The sequence below is a fragment of the Bombus impatiens genome, unplaced genomic scaffold (genome assembly GCF_000188095.3).
Source record: "Bombus impatiens unplaced genomic scaffold, BIMP_2.2 scf_0020, whole genome shotgun sequence".
NCBI classification, from domain to species: domain Eukaryota; kingdom Metazoa; phylum Arthropoda; class Insecta; order Hymenoptera; family Apidae; genus Bombus; species Bombus impatiens.
Genome location: NT_176439.1, coordinates 1280661 through 1305694, shown reverse-complemented (window position 1 = coordinate 1305694; position 25034 = coordinate 1280661). Strand labels below are relative to the sequence as shown.

Genomic DNA, 25034 nt, shown 5'->3' with positions numbered 1-25034 from the left:
GGGGGGGGGGGGGGATGATCTAGAGCAAGGTCGCCCGGAGCAGGGAGATCAGTGGATCGAAGAAGAGGGGACACGGGTCAGTCGCGATGCTTCGACGCCGGTTAGCTAAGTTCCCTAATGGTTACGGCCACTGGCTATAAAGCTGAAACTGCTCGCGGGTGAAGCAGATCGAGAGCGGTTTTACGAAGTGGGCGTCCACGGCTCGGCAATGCGGACACGCGAATACGCGGCTGTAGTCCGAGTAGAAATTGAGCCGCTGGTGCGGATAGATCAGTGGCTTCTGGCAGCTGTTGCACTGTAACAGACATTAGTATTTTTCCAACGTTTACTTGTGTAGATATATCCAAGTACCTACGTTAAAAGATCGTGAATACTTTTGTGCGCCGAAGTGTTTATCGGTTGAGTACCTATTCACTGGCAGATTGAGTACCGGTGAGAGAAACTCGAGAGTCAGATAACATATTTAGAGATACGATATTTAACACGATGGTGTCCCGAGTACTTGTTCGTTGGAGAATCGAATATCGGCACTCGTAAGAAGATGAATTTCAGCTTTTCACGACAGCTACAGATAAAATAATTAATATTTTCACTTCTTCGATAGCAGCGCCCACCGTAGCCGATACACGCGAAATACGTAAGTCGTCATCTGCTTGTCTTTTCCAGAACGTCGTTGATTTTAAGAACACATCGTTGCGAATAACAAAGACGCCGAACGAACAACTTACCTTGAGTCGCTCGGTGCAACAAGGCATGGCAGCGAAAATATCGTAGCTGTACATTGTACCAAGGACTAAGCTAGATCCGTCCCACGGCTGAGTACAGCAACGACAACGTACGGGTTGGCCACCGCTGCCTTCCAGGCAGCTCATACACACAGCGGACAAAAATTGCGTGCGACCTTCGACCTTAACCTGAAACAGCAATCACGTCATGGTCATAGGTTCACATTCCAGCTAACTGTAGAATATGAAAAATATGCAAAATATGAAAGAATTGTTTCAATTCGATGTTAAACGCTTTATTAAAACGTTCAGAGTACTTTGATTTATCGAGATAAGAGCAAGATTAAGAACATAAGAATCGGAAGATCGTAGACGCAGTGAATTCGACGCGACTGAAGATTATTTAAAATCGTGCGAACTACACGAACAGCGATTGAAACTTCGAATTACCTCCGCGCAGGCGGACGAGTGTTGTCTGGGTGACAAGAAGAAGGTACCATCCACTAAGGGATACCTGTCGAAGACTAGCATGGGTGCTCGACAAAGGACGCAGGAAACTCTGGACCATTGTAGCGCGGCCAGCGTCGACAAAATGAAGCATCTGGTATCATCGTTGCCATGATTGCCCTCGTCTTCCATCTGTAACAAGAGAAAAATAAATCGTGAGCGAGTTTCGACAACATACTCGAAAGAAGCACCGTAAAGGAGAGTACAGTCGATTAAATCCGTTCGTCGTAAAGGAAGAAAAAGGGGATGAAGGCATAAAACGCGAAGGCTCTCTCGATAAACTAAATAAAAAGCATTTTCGTGCGCAATCTCGTTCACAGTTCGCTCAACAGCGACATATCGTACGGGATCGATAATTTAAACGCGGAATTATCCATTTCGCGAGTCGTGCGAACGCTGCGATAACGTTGGAATAGCGAAACAAAGAGCAAATATTCGTTTGGATTCGAGTTAAAGCGGAATTACGATCGAGAAGACTGCACAGGTGATTGGGAGAGAGAGAGAGAGAGAGAGAGAAAGGGAGAGGATCGGATATGGGCGAAAATATGGTAAGGGGCGTTTTGAACGGAAGAGAGGTGTTCGATAAGAAAAGGATGAGTTAAGAACGAGCAAAATGTCACGTCCTTAATGACGAAAGAAGGAGGAGGAGAAAGAGAAAAAAAGAACCGCGGTCTACGCAGACAGGAAATGAGAAGAAAGGGATTGGTAAGGTGTTGTAGCGCATCGGTGACTGAATAAACGAGAAGGTTAGTGGGCAGAGAAGTTTAAGATCCAGATAGAAAGAGGATTTTCTGCCTGTGACAGGATAACGCTTTCGACGAGTATTCATACATTTTCGACGCTTTAAAACCGTATGATAAATATAGCTCACGTTTCGAAAAATATCTTGTTTAACATGCTTTGAATGTATCGGGGGTTTGATCTAAAATTTATAAATTTTCAAATAGTCCTCGTTTAAAATGACGCTGTCTTTAACTTTCTTCTTGTAACTATCACGTAACTTAAATAATTTGTAAATTCCATTTTCACCACAAGTAAACGATTATTACGTTGCTTAAGCAATTTAATGTTAATACAAATTATACAATTACAATGCGAATATGTGACGAAGAAAAGTTCTCGTTTAATTAAATTCCTCAGACACTCGCATATTCGAAAACTATTAAAGGGGTTAATATTTCAAGGTACAAGGATGAAACGATTCGAAATTATCGGGGAGATAAGCTCGCGCCAGTGTTCTATTCCTAGATTATTCCCAAATTGAGATCGAACCAGATAGCTCGAAGAATCCCGTCTACGAAGTTCGCTATTAGATCCTTTAGATCCTCTGCTCGATACCCATAGAAGCTAACCCGACGAAGGATGGTTAGGATCACCACGTCCTTCGTCCGATCCCTTATTATACTCCCGTGATCCTTATCTCCGAAAACTTGATTCCCAGGAGCCCCTATTATAGCTCCTTAGAAATTCCTGCAAAGTAGAGCTTAGCTTCGCGCCGCCGCCCTCACGATCAGCCCCCGATTAAAAATCTATTTGCACGCTCGCGAACCTCGCGTGTTCTATGTGTCTTTTATCGTCTTTCGAGCCAACTGAATTGCTTCGAAGGATAAAGGCTTTTAACTTTGCTCCACCGATTCAACACGGTTTATCGATACGATCGAAGCAAGACAAAGTGTTATCGACTATTTGCTATTGGCACTCAATGATGCATTCTTAATATCCCTTAGCCCTTAACTGCTACCGTGGTATTATAGAATACTCGAGTCACAATTTTACTCCGACATTGCATTGTTATAATATCATTATATTAATTATATATACATAATTACGCTATTGCAATTATAATTATATACAGGGTGGTTGGTAACTGGTGGTACAAGCGGAAAGGGGATGATTCTACGCGAAAAAAGAAGTCGAAAATATAGAATAAAAATTTTTCGTTCGAGGCTTTGTTTTCGAGAAAATTGACTTTGAATTTTCGCTCGGTACGCGTGCACTTTATCACGTCTCGTTATAACGGATCTCACTGTAGATCGTTGTCTCGATGGAAAAATTATTAAAAAAAAAAAAAATTTTATTCTATATTTTCGACTTCTTTTTTCGCATAGAATCACCCCCTTTCCGCTTGTACCACCAGTTACCAACCACCCTGTATATATAAATATACTTACAATCATAACCTATAAGTTAAGGTCAAGATCCTTCTTGACGCGTTTTAGAATCTCTTCGGAAAATTAATATATTTCATGTCCTTCCAAATATATGTCGAAGAAGTCGTCTACAGCAGTATGTTCACGAACTAATATATTATTTCGAGCAGACTGTTGAAGAAAGATCATTCAGGAAAGTGGAATATCCATTCTAGAACAAAGAGAACGAGCAGAAATAATCTAACGAATCGCGAAGAAGCAGCTGAAAAAGAAAACGATCGTTCAAGAACTTTGCGCTGCTCGACAACGAGAAGAAGGAAGATCCTCCTTTTCTATCCTGACCATCCGGGCTGAATAGAACGAGTCACACTAACGTCGCACATTCATCCATCCATTCACCCATCCATCCATCCATCCATTCAGCTAACCATGAAGAACCATGGAAAAAGAGAGCGGGTCGAATAAATAAATTGGCTTGGTCTGGTAACTTTACCAGTCGGTGCAACTGGAAACCGATCGCGCGTGGGTCGATCTGTGAGAGAAGTGCTTCAACTTTTTACGAGTTCGATTAGAGGCTTGAGAACCAAGAGAGAGAGAGAGAGAGAGAGAGAGAGAATGGTAAAAGTGGTATTGTGCCTTCGTCGGCGCGATTCTTTTTTACTACCCTCCGACGGGAAACGTTCGGTTGTTTGCCGAGAGACAATTTCCTGAGATACGTAATTAATGTCCCTGAACCGGATTTTAATCGAGCCACCTCAGCATTCTATGATTGCAAAGAAAAAGGGATGGTTCCTCGCAAAGGACTGAAATTGCAGTAAAGGTAAAAGCCTCCGACGTGTTTAGCCGTAATCTCTGTCGAGTTCTTCACAGTAACACACAAGAGAAAATGGTGGATATGCCCCGTGAAAGTATTCCAACTAGGTAAACATCTTTTACGATTATATTATGCGTGTTTTCATCTTCCGTACACTCGTCGACATGATCGCTACGCTGTCTAATTCGAAGTCAAATATTCAGAGTGTTTGGCAAAACGACGAGAACGTAAAATATTAACGTCACAACAGCGTTACGAAGCTTCACTTCAACACTTCAGTAATTAATAAATAAGCGTTGTTATTAAGTTTCGACTTTACCATAATACTGAAAAATACTACGAATGTTGAATGACCCTATCTAATTCGATAGCCAGCAAGTGTAGGAGAAAGAAAGAGCAACTGCTTTGGGAGTATCGTTAAATAAACGCCCGACACGAGTGGAAAAAGCTGACGATTGGAAGCGATTTCTCACCCCCAAATTGGAGGTCGGCGACTATTCCGGAAGAGCAAAGTCGAAGGTCGCCGCCCCTGCGGATAATTTTGTCGCCGCAGCTAAAAGGCTAAGGGTGAAAAGAAAGTGAAAAAAAAAGAGCAGAGGAAGAGCGAGAAGAGAGGCGTGGAGGAGGCATAAATCGCGGCGTATCGTCTGTGGGGTGGACCGTCACCGGGGGAGGATTACGATGTCGGCGTAGCAGATTATCGGAATTCAATAATACCGGTCGGTACAAATAAATATAAAAATCAGCCGAAGGCACACGCGCGAGCGCGCGACCCAAAATAATAAAGTCGAGGAGAAACGAGCGGCTAGAAAGAAAGTCAACGAACTCGTAAACGACCCAAAAGGCTTCCGAGCTTTTCTGTAAATTTTACAACGCAATAAAGCGAGAACAGCGTTCGATAAATATGGTATTCCCTTCGTGGTCTTCTAATCTTCTTTCTCTGAAGACGTTCCACGATGGTAGAAATATTCCAGATCGTAAGAGAACTCGATCCGAATACGGAGGACAGCGTGTCGATCTTTCACGACAATTCGTACGCGTTTGGATAAAATTTCTTTTTCGTTCAACTTCATTTTCATACCCATCGAATTTCTGGTCCATTTTTTCACAATACGGATAAACTTCGTGCCTGATTAAACAAGTACCTGCGTACGATATACAGTCATATCATAGTTGAGTATATTTGCTAATACAGCGAATACGTATCTCTCTTTTCACTTCCGTAATAAACCAACCATACGGAAACCCTCGTCTCTCGCTGTACATTATAAGAAAGATCAGATATCCCGTGCGTCACACAACGAAGTTGAGCCCTTTTTTCATTTCGCCATGGAAGATGGTGACGAAGGACGTTATTGAAAATACCGAAAGTGGGTTTTTTACGCCCGTGATCGACCGAGGCAATTTCGAAACGTAGAAGAAACGAAGCGGAAAGGGACGAGCGTAAAAGGGAAAGGGAGGAAGGAGATCCGGGGAGAAACGATGGAAAGTAAAACGTACTACCCAGGGATTTGTCAAGACTCTTCTGCAAGGACGTTCTTATTTAGACCTTAACGGCGCAGTCGAGCGGCCATAGGTCCCGCGACGATAAAGCTCGGTTATATAGACGAGCATAAAATTCGTTACGATCGGCCTCGGTTTGCTTCCGCTTTTGTCCCTCCAGCGAGAATGCAACTATAACCGTCGAAGAGCGCGTGGTAGAAGAAGAAAATCGACCCTATTAATCTTTCGTTTCCTGTCCGACTCTTTCGAGCATCACGACGTGTACTTGGTATTGTAAATTGTTTGGGTTTAACTTCTCGCTACAAAACTAGAACGTTCAATGGACGGGAATGTAGAATGGGCGAAGCATACAAGTTCACTGGAGCAAAACTGCCAGCCAGAAACCTTACGTTTATCGGTTCACTGGTACAAGCTATCCAGTTCTATGGGATTTTCGAGGATTCCACGACCCTAATCCTCTTTCATAATGGTTCGTGGATTTATTTTGCCGATCGTAATACGTTTGGTTCACCGAAGAAGCAATTCGTTGCGTTTTCTTTACGCGAAACTTTCAAAGTGATATCGCGTTATGGATCGTTGCGCATGAACAGCATACGTCAAATACGTTTATCACAATTTATTAATAACCTATCGAAGTATCGCGAAAGTCGAACTGTTGCAAGATCTCGGTGTTTCTCAATTTCCCTCTCCAAGCAATCGCCGCGAAAACTACCTCTTCCATCGTAGAAGTTTCTTTACAGATCTTCAGAACGACCCGCCGGTTCACCAACAGCCATCAAACTTTCACGCGACACCAGTCGATAATTCTTCCCTGTGACGACACAAAGACAGCCCCGAGTAACTCGCAAACGTTTCGTGCAGCTACAAAACAGTACATAGTACGGTACAAAGAAAGATTATTAAGAAAGCTTGCCCTCTCTTGCAGCATTTCGTCGACGAAAGTCTTGCTCTGTCTCGAGAACTTCATCCCGCCGGCAACACTCCGCTCGCATCCTCGTAAATACAGAAACGAACGAGTGGGTGGATCGTTGCGCCAACAGTGAACGCGTGTGCCAAGGGTTCGCGAGAGTCTTCGAGCGACTAGCTTCGTTCGAGGGATTTACGAGCGCCGCGACGAAGGATGCAAACACCCAACATCGCTGGTGGCGCGTGTCTCCTCGGCTGGAAGAAGGAGCAGGAAGATCCGAACCGAAGACGCGATAACCAACTTCCCTCGTTTTTACTGATTTTCTATCCTCCTTCTGTGCATCGTTCTACCCCCCCCCCCTTCGAAAGCTTTCTCGTTTTTCCCTCGTCGGAGGGAGAATCCGTCTGCTTCTGTTGGCGGGCTGAGTATCAGTCTGACTGACCTACTGTCGAGCTTCGAAGGAAGAAAGCTCTTTTCACTCCCTGTCGTGTTCGTTCGCGCGCGAAAATAATCGATGCCGATTCTCTACGACCAGAAGCTAAAGACGTCCCTCTTTCCGACAGAGCTTAACGCGCCCGTTCACGACTCAGTGGAGACCCGCCTTCGCTTTCTAGACGACAGATTGTAGCTTTAGCTTTTCAATGGACGACCAGTTGTCGCGTATATTTGGTCACGAACGATTTGCGGGGCAAACTGGTTCACTGTGGATCGAAAATGTCAATTTTTGCATTTGACCGAATCCAATGTCGTCGAAGCAACTATCGTTTTTAAGCTATTTGCGGACTGACAGATATAATTGTCCGCAATCGTTTCTATTTCGTAGTTTCCACGCGATCTAATACGACGTTTGATAAGAATTGTTTGGGTGTCTCGAAAGTACGATTAAACGAATGCTAAATTAGATTAAAAATTAAAGACTATCGACAGGCATCGTAGGTGGATTGTTGTCTACAGACAATACCTATCGATTCGAACGCGTTTTATACGCACCCCTAAGTTCAACTATATTTCATTGGAACAAAGACAGCCAAGTTCTTTCGATCTTCTAGGCCAAAGTATTAATTAATACCGTATTATGCCCGATATTTTCCCCCTCTCGAACGCAAACAATAAGACGTTCCTTTAGAAGGAAGGTAAGGGGAGGTCTTCTTTCCCTATGACGACGTTCCCCTGCTCGCCTGGGGAATCCAGACGACGTACTCCGTCGATGCAAGTGACCCACTGTCTGCTCAACGGCGACGAATCGAACAAAGAAACCCTCTTTACGGTGCTCCTCCTCGCGTGAAAATAATCGATGCCGCTCCTCTTCCATGGAACTTCTTCTCTTCCTGCTTGCCAAGTTCCACCCTCCGTATTTCATTCCCTTGGCGTATTCGAATGCAGATGGACAGTAGGGTAGAAGGAAAGAATCGAAATTATACGATTTTCATTTTCCAGCAGCGAACAAACTTTTCCTACGTCGATTTTTCCAAAAATTCACCTTATCCGTCCAGGCTAAGTATGCCTGGAAAATTTGTTTTCTATCGAGTGAATTCTCGAGTGCTGCGAGGATCTCTTCTAAAACGAAGAAATAGATTCATCTAAAAATTTGTCGATCAGAACCAATTTTGTCAACTTAAACGTCGCTATAGAGAGGGCAACTTTTCTTCGCTATTGGAAGTCATGAATAGCACAACAAAATTCCCCTCCCCCATATTTCTTTTCACCCTAATACACAGCATCGTTGGCAGTATAGGGAGAACAGAAAAGAGGGAACGAACGGATATCGGACGAACAACGCCTGACGGGACTTCTCCGAAGTGAAATTGCGATCCCTAATATTACTGACAAGCGATAGAAAAGACAACGCGGTATCGTTGGCTGCTGGAATTTTATCGAGGGTGCCCCGGAAAAAACTATTCTGCCCGAGCGATAACGCGAGATGCGCCCAATTCACGAAGAAATTTTAAACGGGGCGAATGAGAGTTCTTTGTCGTTCGATTGAACTCAATTTGAACGAGGTAGTTCGATCGACGCGCACACTCCCTTTCGCAAGTATCAGAACACGTGCTGTTTTCGTACGAAGCGCGATGATTAATTCAAATTTTAGATTTTACACTTTGACGACGATTGGATGACGTGTTCGTGGGTTTTCGAATTTCGAATGTGTCGTTATTGATTCAATTTTTTTATTAATCTCTCTACTAATGCAACAAGATTCTACTTTTTTGTATAAATTTGTATAAAAGTGCGCAGTTTAGTTGGAAGGAAGAGCAGATAAAAATTCGATTCGTTCCTGTTTCTCTGGCATACAATTTAGCCGTGTATTTCGGGGATACGTAGCGACTCGACGTATTTGGTCCTCGAAGAAGTCCGATAAATCAACAGGACAAAGAGACCAACCGCCGGAGCACGGGGAAATTAAAATCCACCCCCGAGCTCTCTAAAGAAGGCGACTTTTTCGAGGTTTATCGCGCGTCAAATGCATTCCACGCCGGGGGAACAAAGGAGAGAAAGGTGAATTAAAAGCGGGAAGAAAGAAACCAGGTAGTCATTCGCAGACTAGAGAGGGTGGCGTTCCGACGCTTTACAAGATTTTCCCCTGTAATCCCCCAGCTAAGCGGCTTACTCTCGATTCCCGCGTCGAAAGACTATATCTAATCGCGATTGGAAAAAGAAAAATTAAAATTTAGTTGCGTTCGACTTCGAAGAGCCGCCTTCTCTAATTTTGAAATACGCGTGGTGCACGGTATTTTTTTTTCTACGTAATATGACAACGACTCGCGTTATGACAACGAAGAAATGTAACGATAGGATAGAACAAGAAAGACGAACAAGCCTCTCAATCACCGTCAGAAGGATGTTACAATTATTTTCTATAATTGACAATTTTTCAAAATACGATATTGCGTCTGGGAAAATCACGCAACGACAGCCATCTTTTTTAAATCGTTTTCAAATATTCTCGAGTCATCTGAATCTGCTCGCAGATTTGGTTGCGCGAGATGACTGTTTCCTATAAAATATGAACATGAAGAAGCGTTCGAAATTTGAAAGTCAAATCTGCAAGTTACCGTACATGAACTTTCTCGTTATTTAAATTATAATTTTACAAAGTGTATCCGTTATAATTTTAGAAGAACACTCGGTATAAAGCGAAAGGCGTCGCTGGAATTAATTACGAGCGTTTCTAGCGATGCGACACGTGAACGCCAGATAAAGGAATGCATTTTTCATGCACGCGAAAGGGTGGCCTCGCGTATCGCGGGACGATCGCGAAACACGCGACGAAGAGGAGGCGAAGGGAATTCCTGGCAACAGCCTCGTCGGCAACCCTCCGCGATTCGAGCCAGGATAACCGCGCGTGTGACTGTCGTCATTGAAACAGTCCCCTAGATATGTACGCGTCGAGGATCACTGGAGCCAAGAAAGGAAGTACCGCCCATCTGAAAGATTGCTTCCCTATTTTATGCATCTTATTGACTCACAGTGACTCACGAACGTACTCGAACATTTGTAGATACCTTTCACGATACCTTTTACGTGCGCGAATCGGGCGAAACAGCGACGGTGAGTGTAAGTCAGCCATGTGGAACGAACAAAAGCTACATGTAATAGTTCACTGAAGTATTCGAACGCTTACGTGTGTGATACAGATGAAACATTTTCAAATTTCACTAGCATCGTCATGATTTTATATCGGTAAAATCTGAAAACAGTGTAAAGATACATGTAGACATTACGAGATATTTGATAAAAGAATTAGAAGCTATACAAAAAATGCGAAAGTAGCGATATGACGTGTAACGTTACACGTTGCAATTTTACATCGAACGAACGTTTCAAGGGGTGAAAATTGTATGGATTCGACGAGCAGACAACCAGACGAAGCAGTCGATCAAAATTAGAGTTAAGCACGGCTCATTTTCGATTTTATTATCTCGATTGCCGGTTCACTGGTCCGCGTGAACGGCAGAGAGGGTAGATTTCGTTCGACGACAAAGAGAGGCTCGATTTCGGTCGACGATAAAAGAGAAACTCGCTTCGAAAAGCTATCGCACGCTGTGTATTAATCGAAGAATCGAAATTAGTTTGGCGTTCGAGCCAACCCAACGTATCGCGGCTCTTCGGTCAGGAAGAGAACCTTGAACACGCGGAACTCTGTTCGAAGACGTCGAGTTTCTTTCCTATGGATCCTCGAACTTCCCTAAAAGGGAAAGAAGTTAAACGAGGAAAAGAGCAAGAGCGATCGAGGGGTAAAAATGAATGTTCTCTATCGGAACGCAGATGTTCGCGGCCGGGATATCGCGATCGATCCATCAAACGATGAAAATCATTTGTCGCGACCAGCAGGGGAACGCGTCGCTATAAATTGCAACAAAAACGCGCGAGACGGCCACTTGGAGAGTCGCGTTTCGAACGAGCGGCTCGACAACGTTGATTGATACATAACATCGGGTCGGTGAAAGCGTCGTAGAAATTAAAAACCGGCTTCCGGCGCTATTTTCCGACAGGGGTGTGACTTTCTATCCCGTGCTGCGACTCTTGGAGCGTTCAAAGGACAATCACGAGGTGCGTTTCGCTACCGCGTAAGATTATTCGTGAAATATTCCCGATTTAGGTATAAAAAGTACCCAGTATGTCAAGGTGAACAGAAGAATAACGAGATTTCACCAATGTAAGAGATCTTGCACGATAGAACTATAGGATACTATTGCGAAGCGAGTAAAATTTTACAAGTTGCAAGATAGTTAGAATTGGTATTAATAAATTTCCTTACGCAGCAACGAGAAGCGTGGTAATTGAGTAAAACAAATTTTATATGTTGATAAAGAGACAATACAAGTTCAAGTATTTCGATGACAAAAAGAAATAATTTTTGAGGAACCAAAATATAGATCTAGAGAACAAAAAAGAAAGAAAAGATTGGTGTCCCAAAGAAATATCAGCAGCGAGAAACAAGGGAAAGGTAAGAATAAAGAATAATACAAAAAGTTCAGAAGACGGAACCACAGACAGGCCGTACTTTATTCTGTGGTTTCAGATCTTCTCAGGTTTCGACAGACACCTGGAACACGTAAACCCGGATGTTTGACCGATTTTACAACCACGTTTTGTCGTGGATACTACTACATCGTGTACGAATAACAGAGCTGGGTGTAACTTTCGTGCACTCGGTGTTGCTCGAACAACCTGATCTGCCTTGTAAAAATATTCACTGGAGAATTACGCATAATTCTGCCCCTCTGTAGGCGCATAGCAGTTTCTATTAGGGATACAAAGCGTTTCTAGCCCGTTCTCCGCTTTATCGCTATAAAATAAGACATTCAACGTGACAATGATCCACCCTTCCTAAGCGAGGGTTAAATTTCCCATAAACGCACAAACATCCATAGTCTACCTCTAATCCCAAAGTACATGTAAACCACGTTCTACCAAGTGCCAGCGATTAATAACCTTCGGTATCCCGAAACATCGTTTAACAGTTTCGAGTCAGTTGAACAAAAGCCACCGACGTTACCTGTGCGCTTGCTCCGCTACCCTTACCGCTAAACCCTCCAGAATTACGCAACGTTGCCTCGAAGGGAAAGCAGGATTTACGGGAAGAACACTTTGGACACCGAGTGTACACGCGTACGGCTGGCTTTCGCCATCGGAGTCCTTTCCCGTTGAGTACGCGGGAGGAAGAGCCAAGGGTTAGGGGCCTCCTCTTGTCCTTATAAATCAGCCACGCGTCGCCGAAGAGGTTAAGGATGGCCTCTCGCTCCGGGTGCGTTTGCAAAAGGTCGAATACACGGAATGCCGGATCGGTGGGATGCGTACCGCCTCCTACTTACACACGCACGCACAAGCGCACACACATGTACATAAGCTTATCCTTGGCGAAGGGTTGCTCGTGGAAAGTAGGCCCCCTCGTTAAATTTATCGCGCCACGTCGTCGACGGAGTTATGTGCAGCTTCTCGCGGTGGGGAGTCCGCTTTCTTGCACAGAATACGCCACCCTCGTGGCACTACCCCCGAGTGGATGAGCTGCTCTCTTCGGGATCTAGTAGACTATCGTCACGATTCCTTGTGGAATATTTGGGGTTTCATGTACAGTTTGTCGAAACGATACAGCGATCTCGTTATATCCCTTCTTGCAGACAGAATATTCTTCGATCATCATTTCTTCAAGAGATAGATAGATAACGCACTGTATTCGGAGAATTTCAGAGGTCTTGAATCCAAAAGAAACGACAGATCGATCGACAACAAACGTTTTTCGCCGTGAAGAAAGCTGTGTGCGAAGAGAACCACGCGTTAGGACGTGACGCACTCGCTCTAATTGCCGGACCGCACACCTCGAGTACGAAGTTAATCATTGCCGACATGCATACGCCGAGCGACCAACAGAAATCGGAAGAGAAATTGCCTGCTCTCTCCGCCGCTAATTTCTCCTGCTGTCGCTTGGAACGAAGTCCCGAGTCCTGCTGGGACTAATTTCTCGAAAAATATCGCTAACAAGATACGTAATTTTACGACTCCTCCAACGTGAAAAAAGGTTGCAAGATGAGTTATAACTTTATACTCGATACTTTCACGCAACGATGGAGCTGATCTCTTAATTATCACGTTACACGCTATCTTTGATTCCACGGTTGGACTTTTTGTTAATCTCGGCGACCGTCCCCTTTTAGCAAACAAATGGACACAAACCGACCCCTCGATTAGAGGCTGGAATTAGAAGGCGGTCAACGTTCGACGAGACAAATTACCATTCGGCAGGTTTGATTAACGCGTAGACGTATCACACATCACGCGATAAAGAGGAATATTATATCTAAGTAAAGCTGCGTTTTCACTGAACCAGCAACGAGAAACTTTTTATTGATGTTACGTGTTTCTCGAAGAATTTGCTGATGCATTAACTATTTTCAGCAACGTACCAATTACTATAGCGTGAATCTGAAAGCGATAGAGGATTAATCCACTAGGGAGCAAGCGATAATTTATCGAAGTGTCATAAGTGCTTCGATTTTTCCGCATTTCGTGAAATTCACGCGCAAAACACAGCGACAAAAGATAATAAAAAAATATTAGGAGCTCGCGAGCAACAAAAAGCTGCTCGTCGTTGCTTCAGTGAGAACGCAGCTTAAAGAATCGCGTGCCTCTCGATAATGCAAGGAGGCGTGGAAACGCTATATTTATGCTCTAGTGTGTCCCACGCGCCGCGAGAGAGCCACGAGGCCGTCTAATTAGCCGTTTAAGATAAGATTTTCATCGGACCTTTACCAGTTGTGATTAACGGCGCGCTTAAACGACCAGCCATCGCCTCTAAAAGAATCGATCTCGCTATTCACTCGGACAAGCCTGAAATATTCCTTACCCCTGAGAAAATTCCGCGTTTAAATCGAAGTAAAACCCCTCGGGAAAATTAATTTTCATGGGAGTCGCGATCTGAAAACTCGCTGGCGTTACAGGATCTCCGGTTTCATGACAAATTTTCTAATTTCGAGGCAATTAATTATCAGAGATCTGAGAAACGAGGTGGAAGCTAGGCGTGAACGAGGAGTAATCGCGGCCGATAGAAGGGGGGAAAAAGAGGAAATCAACCCCCGCGCGCGAACGTTCCGAACCCTCGGACGAACAGCGATAAATCCAAATTCAAGATTATTAATAATGCACGCCGACGAATTGTCGGTGGCCCGGTTTTCCGGCGTAAACCAGTTATTGCTCTCTGGTCGTTTATTTCCTACGGGAGAGCCAGAAGGGAGAGAAACAAATCCGCGGCGTACCAGGGGTTGTTACCTTCCTGTCTGTCAAAAATCGCGAACGAGCCCCGGCGGCTGAATAAATAAATTAACGCCGAGACGCGTTGCCTTCCTTACCTGTCAGGGAACCTTCCCTTTTACCCATGAAATTCCCATACTTTCATGTATAAAGTATCAAGCTTCGAAAGTAACAAACCTCCCTTTGCAAATTATCAAATATATCTGAAAATGCGGCAAAGTATGTACATACACGCTTTTGCACAGTTCTAGTATATACTATTCTATCCTCGTTCTTATAATATTCTTATTTCCAATTTATACGTCATAAACTTTCACCAATAGTAAAAACACCCCTGCTACGAGTATCACGTTACACGTCCAATATGTCCAACACGGGAGACGAAGTACAGTTGGGAATTGCAGGGGAGCCATAGGAAACCAGCGTCGTGTAACAGCGGGCGATTAAACCACGCACGTGGCCAACAACGCGAGCAACACTCGCGCGAGTGCATACTTAACCTAACCGCGTTCGTAATCTGACGCGAATCTCCCGAAAACCGCGAAAGCCATTCGGAGCGGATTAGAATCGGGAGCGGACCAAGCAGAAACGAATTTACGCTTCTTTAAAGGGGCAGAGAGAATGCATCGGCTAGCTACGCGATAGATCTGCTTAAGAAGGCGCATTACAGTCGCGAGTTCATCTTCTTAAAGCCAGGTCCGGAATTATTCTGTAGATGGAATGGATGATGGTTGGGGAAGGGGGTGGCTTTGCACGATCGCAGCCACCCTGAAAATCCGGTAATGACGCGAGAACGGCCGGATTTGCGCGAAAACGCTGCCTTCGAAATGAGTTTAAGAGAGTCACTCCTGCGTAAGAGGCTTTGCCAGCACTTCCACCCGATATTTTATTAATTACGTTTCGTCCAAGACCGCCTCCACTTCCGCTTCGAACGATATTTCTCGTAGCAAGGTTATACCGATATTCCTGTCGTTCAAAAAAACATACGACTATGGTATAAGTAGTTACGAAACCATTTGCGTATTTTCTTGTTCTCCGGCGAAGCACTTTTTTCTTTATCAGAATCAAGTTTCTGTAGCTTCTATAATTTTTTTCAGACGAACGAACCGTTAGACGATTCGAATTTTTAATCTCACTATACTAATTCCGTGACGAATACTTTTTCTCGAGAAACTGGTGAACCAGCTGAAAAAAAGGAGAACGTAATTTTTACATTTCTCGTGAAATATCGGTCTGTAGGCACCGATTAAACGGCAAGGCGAAACGGTTGCCCTTGATGGAGATGTAAATTCCATCGGGTCCAAAAGACGGTAGGGCGCAGCTGCCCGAGCCGGGGAAAGTTTTACCGAACAAGGGAACTTAATCTCGACTTGTCTTACCAGAAAACAAGAGAACCCGACAGCGGATATGTTTTAATACTTAATAAGACTCTCGGGTATCCGCGAGCGACTTTGTACCCGTTTCAAACCTCCGATGTATGCGAGGATGAAATTTTCTATAATTACCTTCCGATGCCTCTATCCTCTATTCCCTAGATACAATTTTTTCATCCCCAAACCGGAACAGGTACAAAAAAAAAAGAAAAAAGAAAAAGGGAAAAGAACAGAAAATTTTTTCAAGAAGAGTACTTCTGTTATAGTAAAAGTTCCCCTTCGATTCAAACTTTAAACATCCTTTCAAAGTTCCTCCTTCAGATGCACAATAATATAAACCAGCACGTATGGTGAGCACAATTATACGTATTATATCCAATCAGTTCTTTACAACAAAGTCGTACTCGAACATGTCGAAAGGCTTCTTCCTTTTATACGATACGGGTTTCAGAAAATTCGTTTCGAATACACTGTGCATTTTCAAACGAGGGTAAAACGTAATACGTACAAGTCTTCTGAAAAGAGAGGGCGAGCAGTCCCTTTTCATGATCTGGGAAGAGAATTCCAATGGAAGGTCCAACCCCTTTTACCCCTATTATATACAAGGGAATGTAGGGTAACGAGATTCGCGTTCAGGTGGCCCAGACACAATAATTTCCTCGAGAGATCGGTTTCTGATTGCTGGGCGTGTCTCACGAATCCGCGGAACGACCCTTCATCGTGTTCCACGATTTTGCATTCAGTCGATACTACGACCGAGAAATATCGTAATCGCAGCCGGAGCTTCTCGTTTCTTCGTTTCTCACGTCGAATACGTTTGCCTCGGGCGAGAAAATGAGAAAGTAACACGCATCCACGCTCTATACGTATTGTAGTTTGTAAAAGATTTCGGTATCGATGATACCGACCATACCATCTTCTCGATAATTGAACTTTGAACTACATGATTAGACCTGATAATTTAATCGTCGTAATATAAGCAATAAAAGACCGATCACTTTAGACATGAGAAGGATAAGTTAACAACGAGGCAGGTTGCGACGAAAGTATTTGAGTTTCTCGCGTGTACGAAGCACAAAGAGCGAGATTTCTCGTTCACGAGCTGTTAAATCAACAGAGTCGCGGAGATCAAAATCTACGTTGACATTTAAGCGCCGTCTCCATTGTCGCGAATCCTGAACTATGCTTCTCTGTCACAACGTCGATGCTGCGACCTGGTCGTACACCGATAATGCGCAACTATCTCCTCAGTGTAGTTCGAGCGGCGCGAATCGATTCTTCTACGATCGATTAGAAACGGCTCGATTCCCGTTACGCAACTTTCACCTCTCTTTCGCTCGAAGAAACCGATACTACGAACAAAATTCCGTCGCTGAATATCAGTACTATCGGAAACTTTATTCCTTCGTTCTTCGGATCTTCTCTTCTCACACACTACTAACATTTTAACACAAACGTTCGATCATTTTTCTATTCCTTATCGTTAGGCTACAGATATTTATGCAAAACTAATACTTTAACAAACACTATTAAGAAAATGGGACATATTGAACATAAGAATACTCTCTATTCTGAGTGTCATATAAATATATTAGCTTTCTATGTGTATTTCGTTGAAATTTTTCACAAATGCATAAAAATCTGCGGTCTACTTGTCATCCATGTAAATTCTCTCCTATATGATTCCAATCTTAAAAGACGTATGGATCTCGAAATCTAGAAAGATCTTGCGCAATAAACTCTATAACGTAATTAGAAAATTCCAAAGATACCAGGTCGTATAGATCGAGTTTGAAAAACGAGATCTAGACGTTCAACCGATTCAATAGAGATCTTAACGAGGTAAAAATTCCCAAAGATATTTGCACCGATTATCAGCCTCGATAAGTGGCGGAGGGGGTGTGCAAAGCGCAAGAACGCGCGACGCGGTTATAAATATAGCCGGTAGTGGCGGTGCGTGTACGCAAAACAGAGCGAAAGATATCTCCATCGGAGTCGCGGCGAGGCTAATGCACTCTAATCTAGCCTCTATAGATAGAGACTTCTCAATGCCATTCACTGCACGTACGCGTGCAACGGGCTGCACACAGAGCGCCAAGAAGCGATCCTCGCACGATCGTAGACATTCGTCGCGACGAACCAACAAGTTATTCGTTCGAGACGTGGTCGAGCATTTGCGAAAATCCTTTGTACTTCCTGTTCCGTAAAGTAAGAGAAACGAGCGAACGAGACAGGACGGAAGAGGAGATGCTACGATTTTATCACAGAAAGTTAGCTCGTTAGTAGATGAGAATTCAAGGACTGTTACTTATTAATTTCGCGCTCGATACTGCATATAGGCTCCTTTCTTTACGAAATCATTTCATATGGAACATCTGGAGAAGCAAACACTTATTTCCATGAATTTTTAAATCGCTATCAGTGCGTCCTTCGGTATTCGTTTAAATGTATCAGAGACGACGGTGGAAAGTATAAAAAGACAAAGAAAAGATTCGTCAGCTGTTTCAACCGTGTGGTATATCTGTATTTATCTAAGAGATATTTCTAAAGTCACGTTTATTTATTTGTTTTCACGTTTATTCATTTGATTTTTTAGTTTACATTTGTCTTATTACTCTGTCAAGCTATATAAACAATTTTATTCCTTGAGTAAATTTCATTATCGTATAGCTGTTCGCTTTATCGGTATAAGACAAAGCCAAGCCCCCACGAGACGCGCGTTAAACATCCAGGGGATCTCAAACGATCCTTTATATCCCATTAATCAAAATAATAATAAAATAACTCTAAAGAAAAAAGATAAAAATTTGAATGACTCGTTATCCGAGATAACGTTGATCACAGTCAGACATGACACCAACCAGACACACTCGTTTCATCGATGTTCTTTATCGTTAATAATTCTCCGGCTATCGACGAAGCAAGAAACGTATCATTTTTGAAAAGTAACATTGTCTTACGAAATCGAATGCGACAAAATCGAAGGATTTTCAATGAATGCGAAACTAACCAAGAGTACCAACTAGGAGGAAGTGCGAGGCATGGCGCAGATGTCGTCTACGGATTACCATTAAGAAACATCCTCCTCGCGTTGTTCCCCGGCTTATTTATTCGCGCTTACGCCGTCCTCCTTACGGATAAGTAAGAATTAAATATTCATTCGAACAGACAAGCACGGCGAAGCGCTAGAGAGAAGGAGAGACGTACTAAACAGAAGAGATTAAGAGGGTGAACACGCGAGTGAAAGAGGTGGAAGGAGAAGAAGCATGTCGAAAAAGGGAAGAAAAATGAGATAAAACAGATGGAGATCAGAGAAGAAGGGAAGAAAGGGAAAGAAGAAAGTCCACGGGGAAAAACCGAATGAAAGACGACAGAAGGCAAAGGGAGAAAGGACAGAAAGATTTGTCGCACTCAACCGGATTAAACGAAAGGTACTCCACGAGGGAAAGGAGAAGGGATCCCTCTCGCTTTTTATACACCCTGCACCACCCCTTCCCTCCTTTTTCGACGCTGTTGCCGTCTGTTTTCCTCTCGCGTCATTCGGCAAATAAGACGCGAAGCAGTTTCTCGCAGCGGTGTGTCGTCGTGCATTATTCACGGCTAATCTGCACAAAGCCACGAGAACTTCTGACGTCTTTTTCTTTTCCACAAAAGTCCTGTCAACGTTAAGGAACACCCTCAAACGTAACAAATTTCCGAACCTTAACCTCCAGTTTCAGGTTTGGTAGGTGAAAACGGCTAGACGAAATCGTTCCAGGATTTTTATTCCTTCTTTTGCATTAGCAAACTTCTTGCTCTAAAAAAAACCAATCTCCAAAATCCATCGCATGTTTCCTGCAGGAAATGTTTATACCGCTGTAAAAATAGCGCAAAACTACTCTAGGTGCACGTCCTTTGAACGTTTTTACGTCGATATTACGCTCTGAAAATAAAACTTGAGAAAAATATTTTTAATTTTTCATACTTTAATAACGTAGTTTAAAAAATTTCACGTATAAAAGCAAGCAAAAAGAAGTAGCGGATACATACATAGCAAATAACCAGCGAGCTATATGAACTAAACCAGCTGAATTCTTCAAGAAACTCGCGCAAACTGGTGTACGTACATACTAGGTATATAAAAAGTTGCTGTAAGTTTCAGGAAATACTGACGAGCCCGTTACGAATAACGTTCGCGAAAAAATCATATCAAGCGAGCATAAAATGTTTATAAACGCCTTCAAAGTACTAATCACGAGCAGTTGAGATAGACTGAGAATTGTGCGTAACATTATCATCGATCGACGAAACTCGACACGAGCAACGGTATGTCCAGGCGAAAAACAAACGACCCAAATAATTCGGCGTTGCGTAATGGCGCAATGCGCCGTATCCTTTCATCGAGCAAAAGAAAAGGAAAAAATAAAAACAGTGTCGGACTAGGACGATAAAGCGCACGGAACGAGCTGCAGAATCCTCAGCTTCCTCTCGTTCCACCGTTCTTTCCACTTTTCTCCTCGCAAAATTGAGAAAAATAACGATCTTCGAAGGGATGAGAAAACGCTCGCGTTTCCTGCAACACGGTCCTGACAGCCGGTGCTCTCGCATTATTGCGCGCATAAAAGCCAATGTCGTACGTTTCCTTGCGAAATGGCGCTCCTTCGTCGTTTGTACCTTCTTTATCATCCCTGTACTAGCTCCGGCACGCGATCACCACCATACCCCTTGCCTTGTTCGTGTTTTTGCAGATGCTCACACTTTCTTCTTCTTTGAGAGAAAAGAGAGAGAGAGAGAGAGAGAGAGAAGGAGGGAGAGTGAATTATGAAAATTTTTTATAGTAATTTTTTTAGAAGATTTTTCCCGGGTCGCATCTTGCCGCTTCTCGAGAAAACAAAGACAGAGAAAGAGGAGGAGGGAGGAAAAAGAAAGTGTAAAAAACATGAGGCGAGAAAACACGACTCGGGAAAAATACTTGAGTTGAAATTCGAATGCCAACGACTAGACACGCTGTCTACGCCTGTCGTTCGCAGACATCGTGGGATTACAACGGAGACAAGAAATCTCAATGAGAAATCGTATCTCCGTCAGTTTTATCGCCCTGTCTGCTTACAAAATTGTGTGAGAGCGGAAAGAAGTTTCGTCGATTGGTAAATTCTAGGAAATTTTAGGAACTTGTCGTAGGAAAAATAGAAATATTTCTAAATATTTTCGATACTAAATGGTACGAATTACATTTTGTTGAATTTTCCGTTTGAAAGCGTCAAGTCGAAAACGACGAATAGTTAACACCGACCTACAGACACGTAAATCCTCTGTAATTTAAAAATAGACTCCTCGACTGAATCTCCAAAACGCATTAAGCGCATCAAATAACCGTTTACCCTAAGAACAACCTTCCTCTGTCGAATTAACGTTCTTTCTTGTACTTGTAATATAAATCTCGTCTCTAACAATTTAACGTCATCAATCAACCGCGAACCAATGCTTCTCCCCCTTTCATGACTCATAGAGAAGTTCCCTTTTCTCTTGCTGGAAGGTTCTGTAACCACGGCGCGAGGCGACGCACATAAATATCGCGGTAGAAACACAGGAGGTTCCTTCGGGCATATTACCATAATGGCTGCTCGTTCCCCTAGCTCTAGTCGAAGGATAATAGATCCCGTGGCGTCCGTATCCAAGCGCTAGCGCGCGTCATGGTGCCGCGAACTCGAACGCGAATCCACAATTTTTCCAAGGCACGTATTGCTCCGAGATAGGAAAATGGAGCGATAGGCGAAGGAATGCCGGTCCGATTGGTTATTTCTGATCGACCTACTACAATCGTACAGAGAAGCAGGCGTGTTGGCGGAAAATGTCACCTATATGCATAAATAAGACCGTATGGCGACGTATGACGGCGACCGATAGTTATACACACGTGTGCGTTTCTTCACGCTCGATACGCTTTTCCTCCGGAGCGATATTACGCGTTCTCCGTGTTGTCTGCGGACGATGCATGGCTGACTGGATTTAGCTTCAACGATAACCCTGACCAGTCAAAATCTGAGTAACGACGAACCGCTAGTAATAGCGGTAATTTTCTTGCCGCTTGTCGCTAAAACTCGCTGAGTTATCGCTTTCCCGGATCGTGTTTTCAATTCCACCCCGCGTTGCTGGTATTAATCACGAAGAACGTGTATCGAACGTATGATCTCTTCCACGCAACGGTTACGGTCCTCTTTTTACACAAATAACAGGATCCGAGTTAAATTACGCTCGAAGAGATTCGTTTCGACACGAGACGTTCGGATATTTATTTAAAAAAAAAGTTAAAATTACGCGCATTGGCATAGAAACTCCACAAAGGCTTGGTCGTAATCTTATTTCAGGTGGATTTTTCACGGCGTCGTACGTGTGTGCACTTAAGAGCGCTATTTAGAACGAGCCACGGGGTAAAAGTCATACGGGTTCAACCTTGCCGGCCGCATTTCCTCCCTGGGGGAGAGCCTTCGGAGATCCTTGAGAATATTTTTACGGCGAGTCGTTCTAAAGATAGGCAGCTCCGCCTCGCCGCTCTTGTTCTTCGTGGGTTGCGGTTACACGGCGATCTCTCCCGGCGAGTCGACTCCGTCCTCTCGGTGCGAACAACACCCCTCATCTTTCAGACAAGTTACACAAAGCTCGATCTACGTCGACTCCATCATTCAGACATCCCTCGGAACCCGTGAAACGACACTTTTAAACAATTTTCCTTATGGTTCGGATCGTTGGAGCGTTCTATTTTTCTCTGTCTTCGCTTTCGATTTTACTGATGATATTTTACAAAATGCTATAACCAGACTATGAATGTGCATTGGATGTGACGAAACCAAAGAAACGAAATTAAGCAGAGATTCGTTGCATGCACCGAATATTACATCGAGTAGTCTCCTTTGGATATTTTAAGACGTCCGATAATAAATTACCAAAATCACGGACGATAAACGATTCGTTTTTCAAGCGTCAATATTCGGCTCCTCGTTTCTAAATCATAAATTTGCAGATGAATAGTGGAGAAGGTGGAAGTGAAAGGTTAAAATATAACCGAGAAAGAGCGCAACCTTCGACTTCGACAAGTAGTAGTGATGTACTTGAATACCAAAAATCGTGTCACGAAATTCACGAATTTAAACCACGTTCCAAGATTGTTTGCGGTTTACGATGCACCTCCACGGCTGATGATTGTTTATAACGCTCCTAAATCGAGGACCGCGAACTGCGTCCTCCCGATATACGACGTATAAATACGTATACGGCGTATAAATTCGCCGAACAGGAAGACAAGCGGCTGTTTTTTATCGTTATCGAAGTCGACGCTGCTCGACCGAGGTTTATTGGAAGCTGTACCGAACCATAGTTATCGCCGAAAGGAAATTTACGATCAAGACGGATTACTTTTCATACAGAAGCAATTGCACCGATTGTTAAGAGCAGCTATGTCGACTGGAAACTGAAACTTACGTACGATTTTACCGATAATAAGATAGCGAGATTTCGCAGAAAAAGAATACTAAATTTAAGTGAGTGAAATGTAAGATACATAATAATCCTCGGTCTACTTGTAATAAAGCGGGAATGTTTCGAAATAAACACACTGGCTCGAGCCTCGAGTCAATTTTCCAGAGGTGTGCATACACCGGAAGCAGAGGCGAGCAACGCGCGAACTCGGAATTCCTTTGAAATTGCTCGCAACACTCGGCTGCTACTGTAATATAGCGGAGCACGCGGGTCTGCAATCCACCTTTCGCTTCTCCCAATGCAGTCGGGAACTTTGGTATTAATTAAAACTTGACGGAAGCCGAGAGAGAAGTTTCGATTGTTTCACTGAAAACGGCGAGCAAGATCGTTCATCGAACCAGTGTCGAGTGTTTCCGCGCGAAAGTCCAACAGACAACCTCATCTTCTTTTCCTGTCTTTCAACAGCCCCGACGATCCTCGCGCCAGGCCTCGATCGCTATTTAAAGTTTCCCTCCATGGCGCCTGGCCACATTCCGCCTATCTGCTTTCCCTCGATCCGAAGAACACGAAGAGATACGACCACAATCAGAGAAGGAACGTGATTTCACCGGTTCCTCTCTGCTAATGAAACCTTCCTCGATAGGATCTTTTCGAGTTGAACGAATAGAAATCGCTGTCCATCAATTTGATAAATTTTCCTCGATGTGTAGGGACCAGCGGTATTGTACTAAAAATGGACATTTTGAAAAATTGAATCCTCGTTCAGGATTTATAAGAGAAGATCATTTCGAGGATAAGTATCGTTTATAAAATATCTTGCGTCGCTATTTTCATCGAAATATGAAAATTCTCAAATTCAACCCTGCATATAAAATAAAATAAGAAAACAGTAAAAACAATGATAACAATTCCTTTACTATTTTGAAGAACGAAAAAGTACAGTTCCAAAGGAACTTCTTCCTTTCTTTTTGGATAACGTCAAGAGTTTTTACGGATGTAGTTCATTTTCCCTACTCTTTCGTACGGGTTTCAGAAGTCACGACTCGTTTTCGTCAGAGGCTTGATACGAGTTCCTCGAAGTCATCACGAGAAACGTCGACCAGAGGCGGGTACAAAGGTGTCGACAAACGTCGCAGGGTTGCCGGTTATTTTTAAACCGACACGGAGGAAAGATCCGATGCAACGGCATGCTACGCCCCCGGTGCGCTTAAAGGAATCATCGTCCATTAAAAATTTCACGGAACCGTTACGCTCGCTTTTGATCCCTCTTCTAATGACCGACTACTCCGCCGAATGCAATTGAAGTTGTTACGATGTCGGAACGAACAACCAGACTTTTGCCCTTTGAAACTCCGTCTTTGAATGTTTTTAATTTTCTGCGCTCGTCGATTCTCCTATTTTTGGTCTTTAATTCCGGACAAAGATTTGCATCAATTTCAATTTACGTAGATGTTCGACTAGATTCGTATCTTTGGGGTGTGAAATTGCATAGACGTTAATGAAATAAAACATAACCTAACTAGAAAGCAATCATAGCTGTTAGATATTATCAGAAATATTATGCTTTGAACGTCATACATATTTTCGCATATTACGCGCATTCTATGCACTGTTGGAACTTCAGATTTTCCGTAAGTGGATAAAAATCGGCGCTCTAGAGAAAATTACGCCAACGCAAGGAATGAAATCCTTCGTACACTGTTATTCCGAATTAGAAATATTTTCAATTTACCAAGATTTTCAGCGCCAAACGCAAAATTCGCTATGAAGCATAATTTTATCCATCGAAAGCCAAGTTGCGATGTTCGAGGCGCGTTGTCGTGTCGCGTAGGCGGCGTGATTCACTGTCCA

At 43.4% G+C, this 25034-nt stretch overlaps 1 protein-coding gene across 5 annotated transcripts in view; it reads right to left on the bottom strand.

Moving 5' to 3' along the window:
- LOC117151106 (headcase protein) overlaps positions 1-25034 on the bottom strand; it is a 171345-nt gene that overhangs the window by 24059 nt on the left and 122252 nt on the right. For 4 of the 5 annotated variants that reach the window (XM_003484771.4, XM_033320263.1, XM_012383843.3 and 1 more), the window contains exons 3-5: positions 1176-1364; positions 729-914; positions 9-295 (exon numbers count right to left, since the gene is read on the bottom strand). In XM_003484771.4, coding sequence (XP_003484819.1) covers positions 122-295; positions 729-914; positions 1176-1364 — 549 coding nt within the window. In that variant the 3' untranslated portion in view covers positions 9-121. The remainder of the gene's footprint in view (positions 1-8; positions 296-728; positions 915-1175; positions 1365-25034) is intronic. The other variant, XM_033320260.1, reaches the window with a different exon arrangement.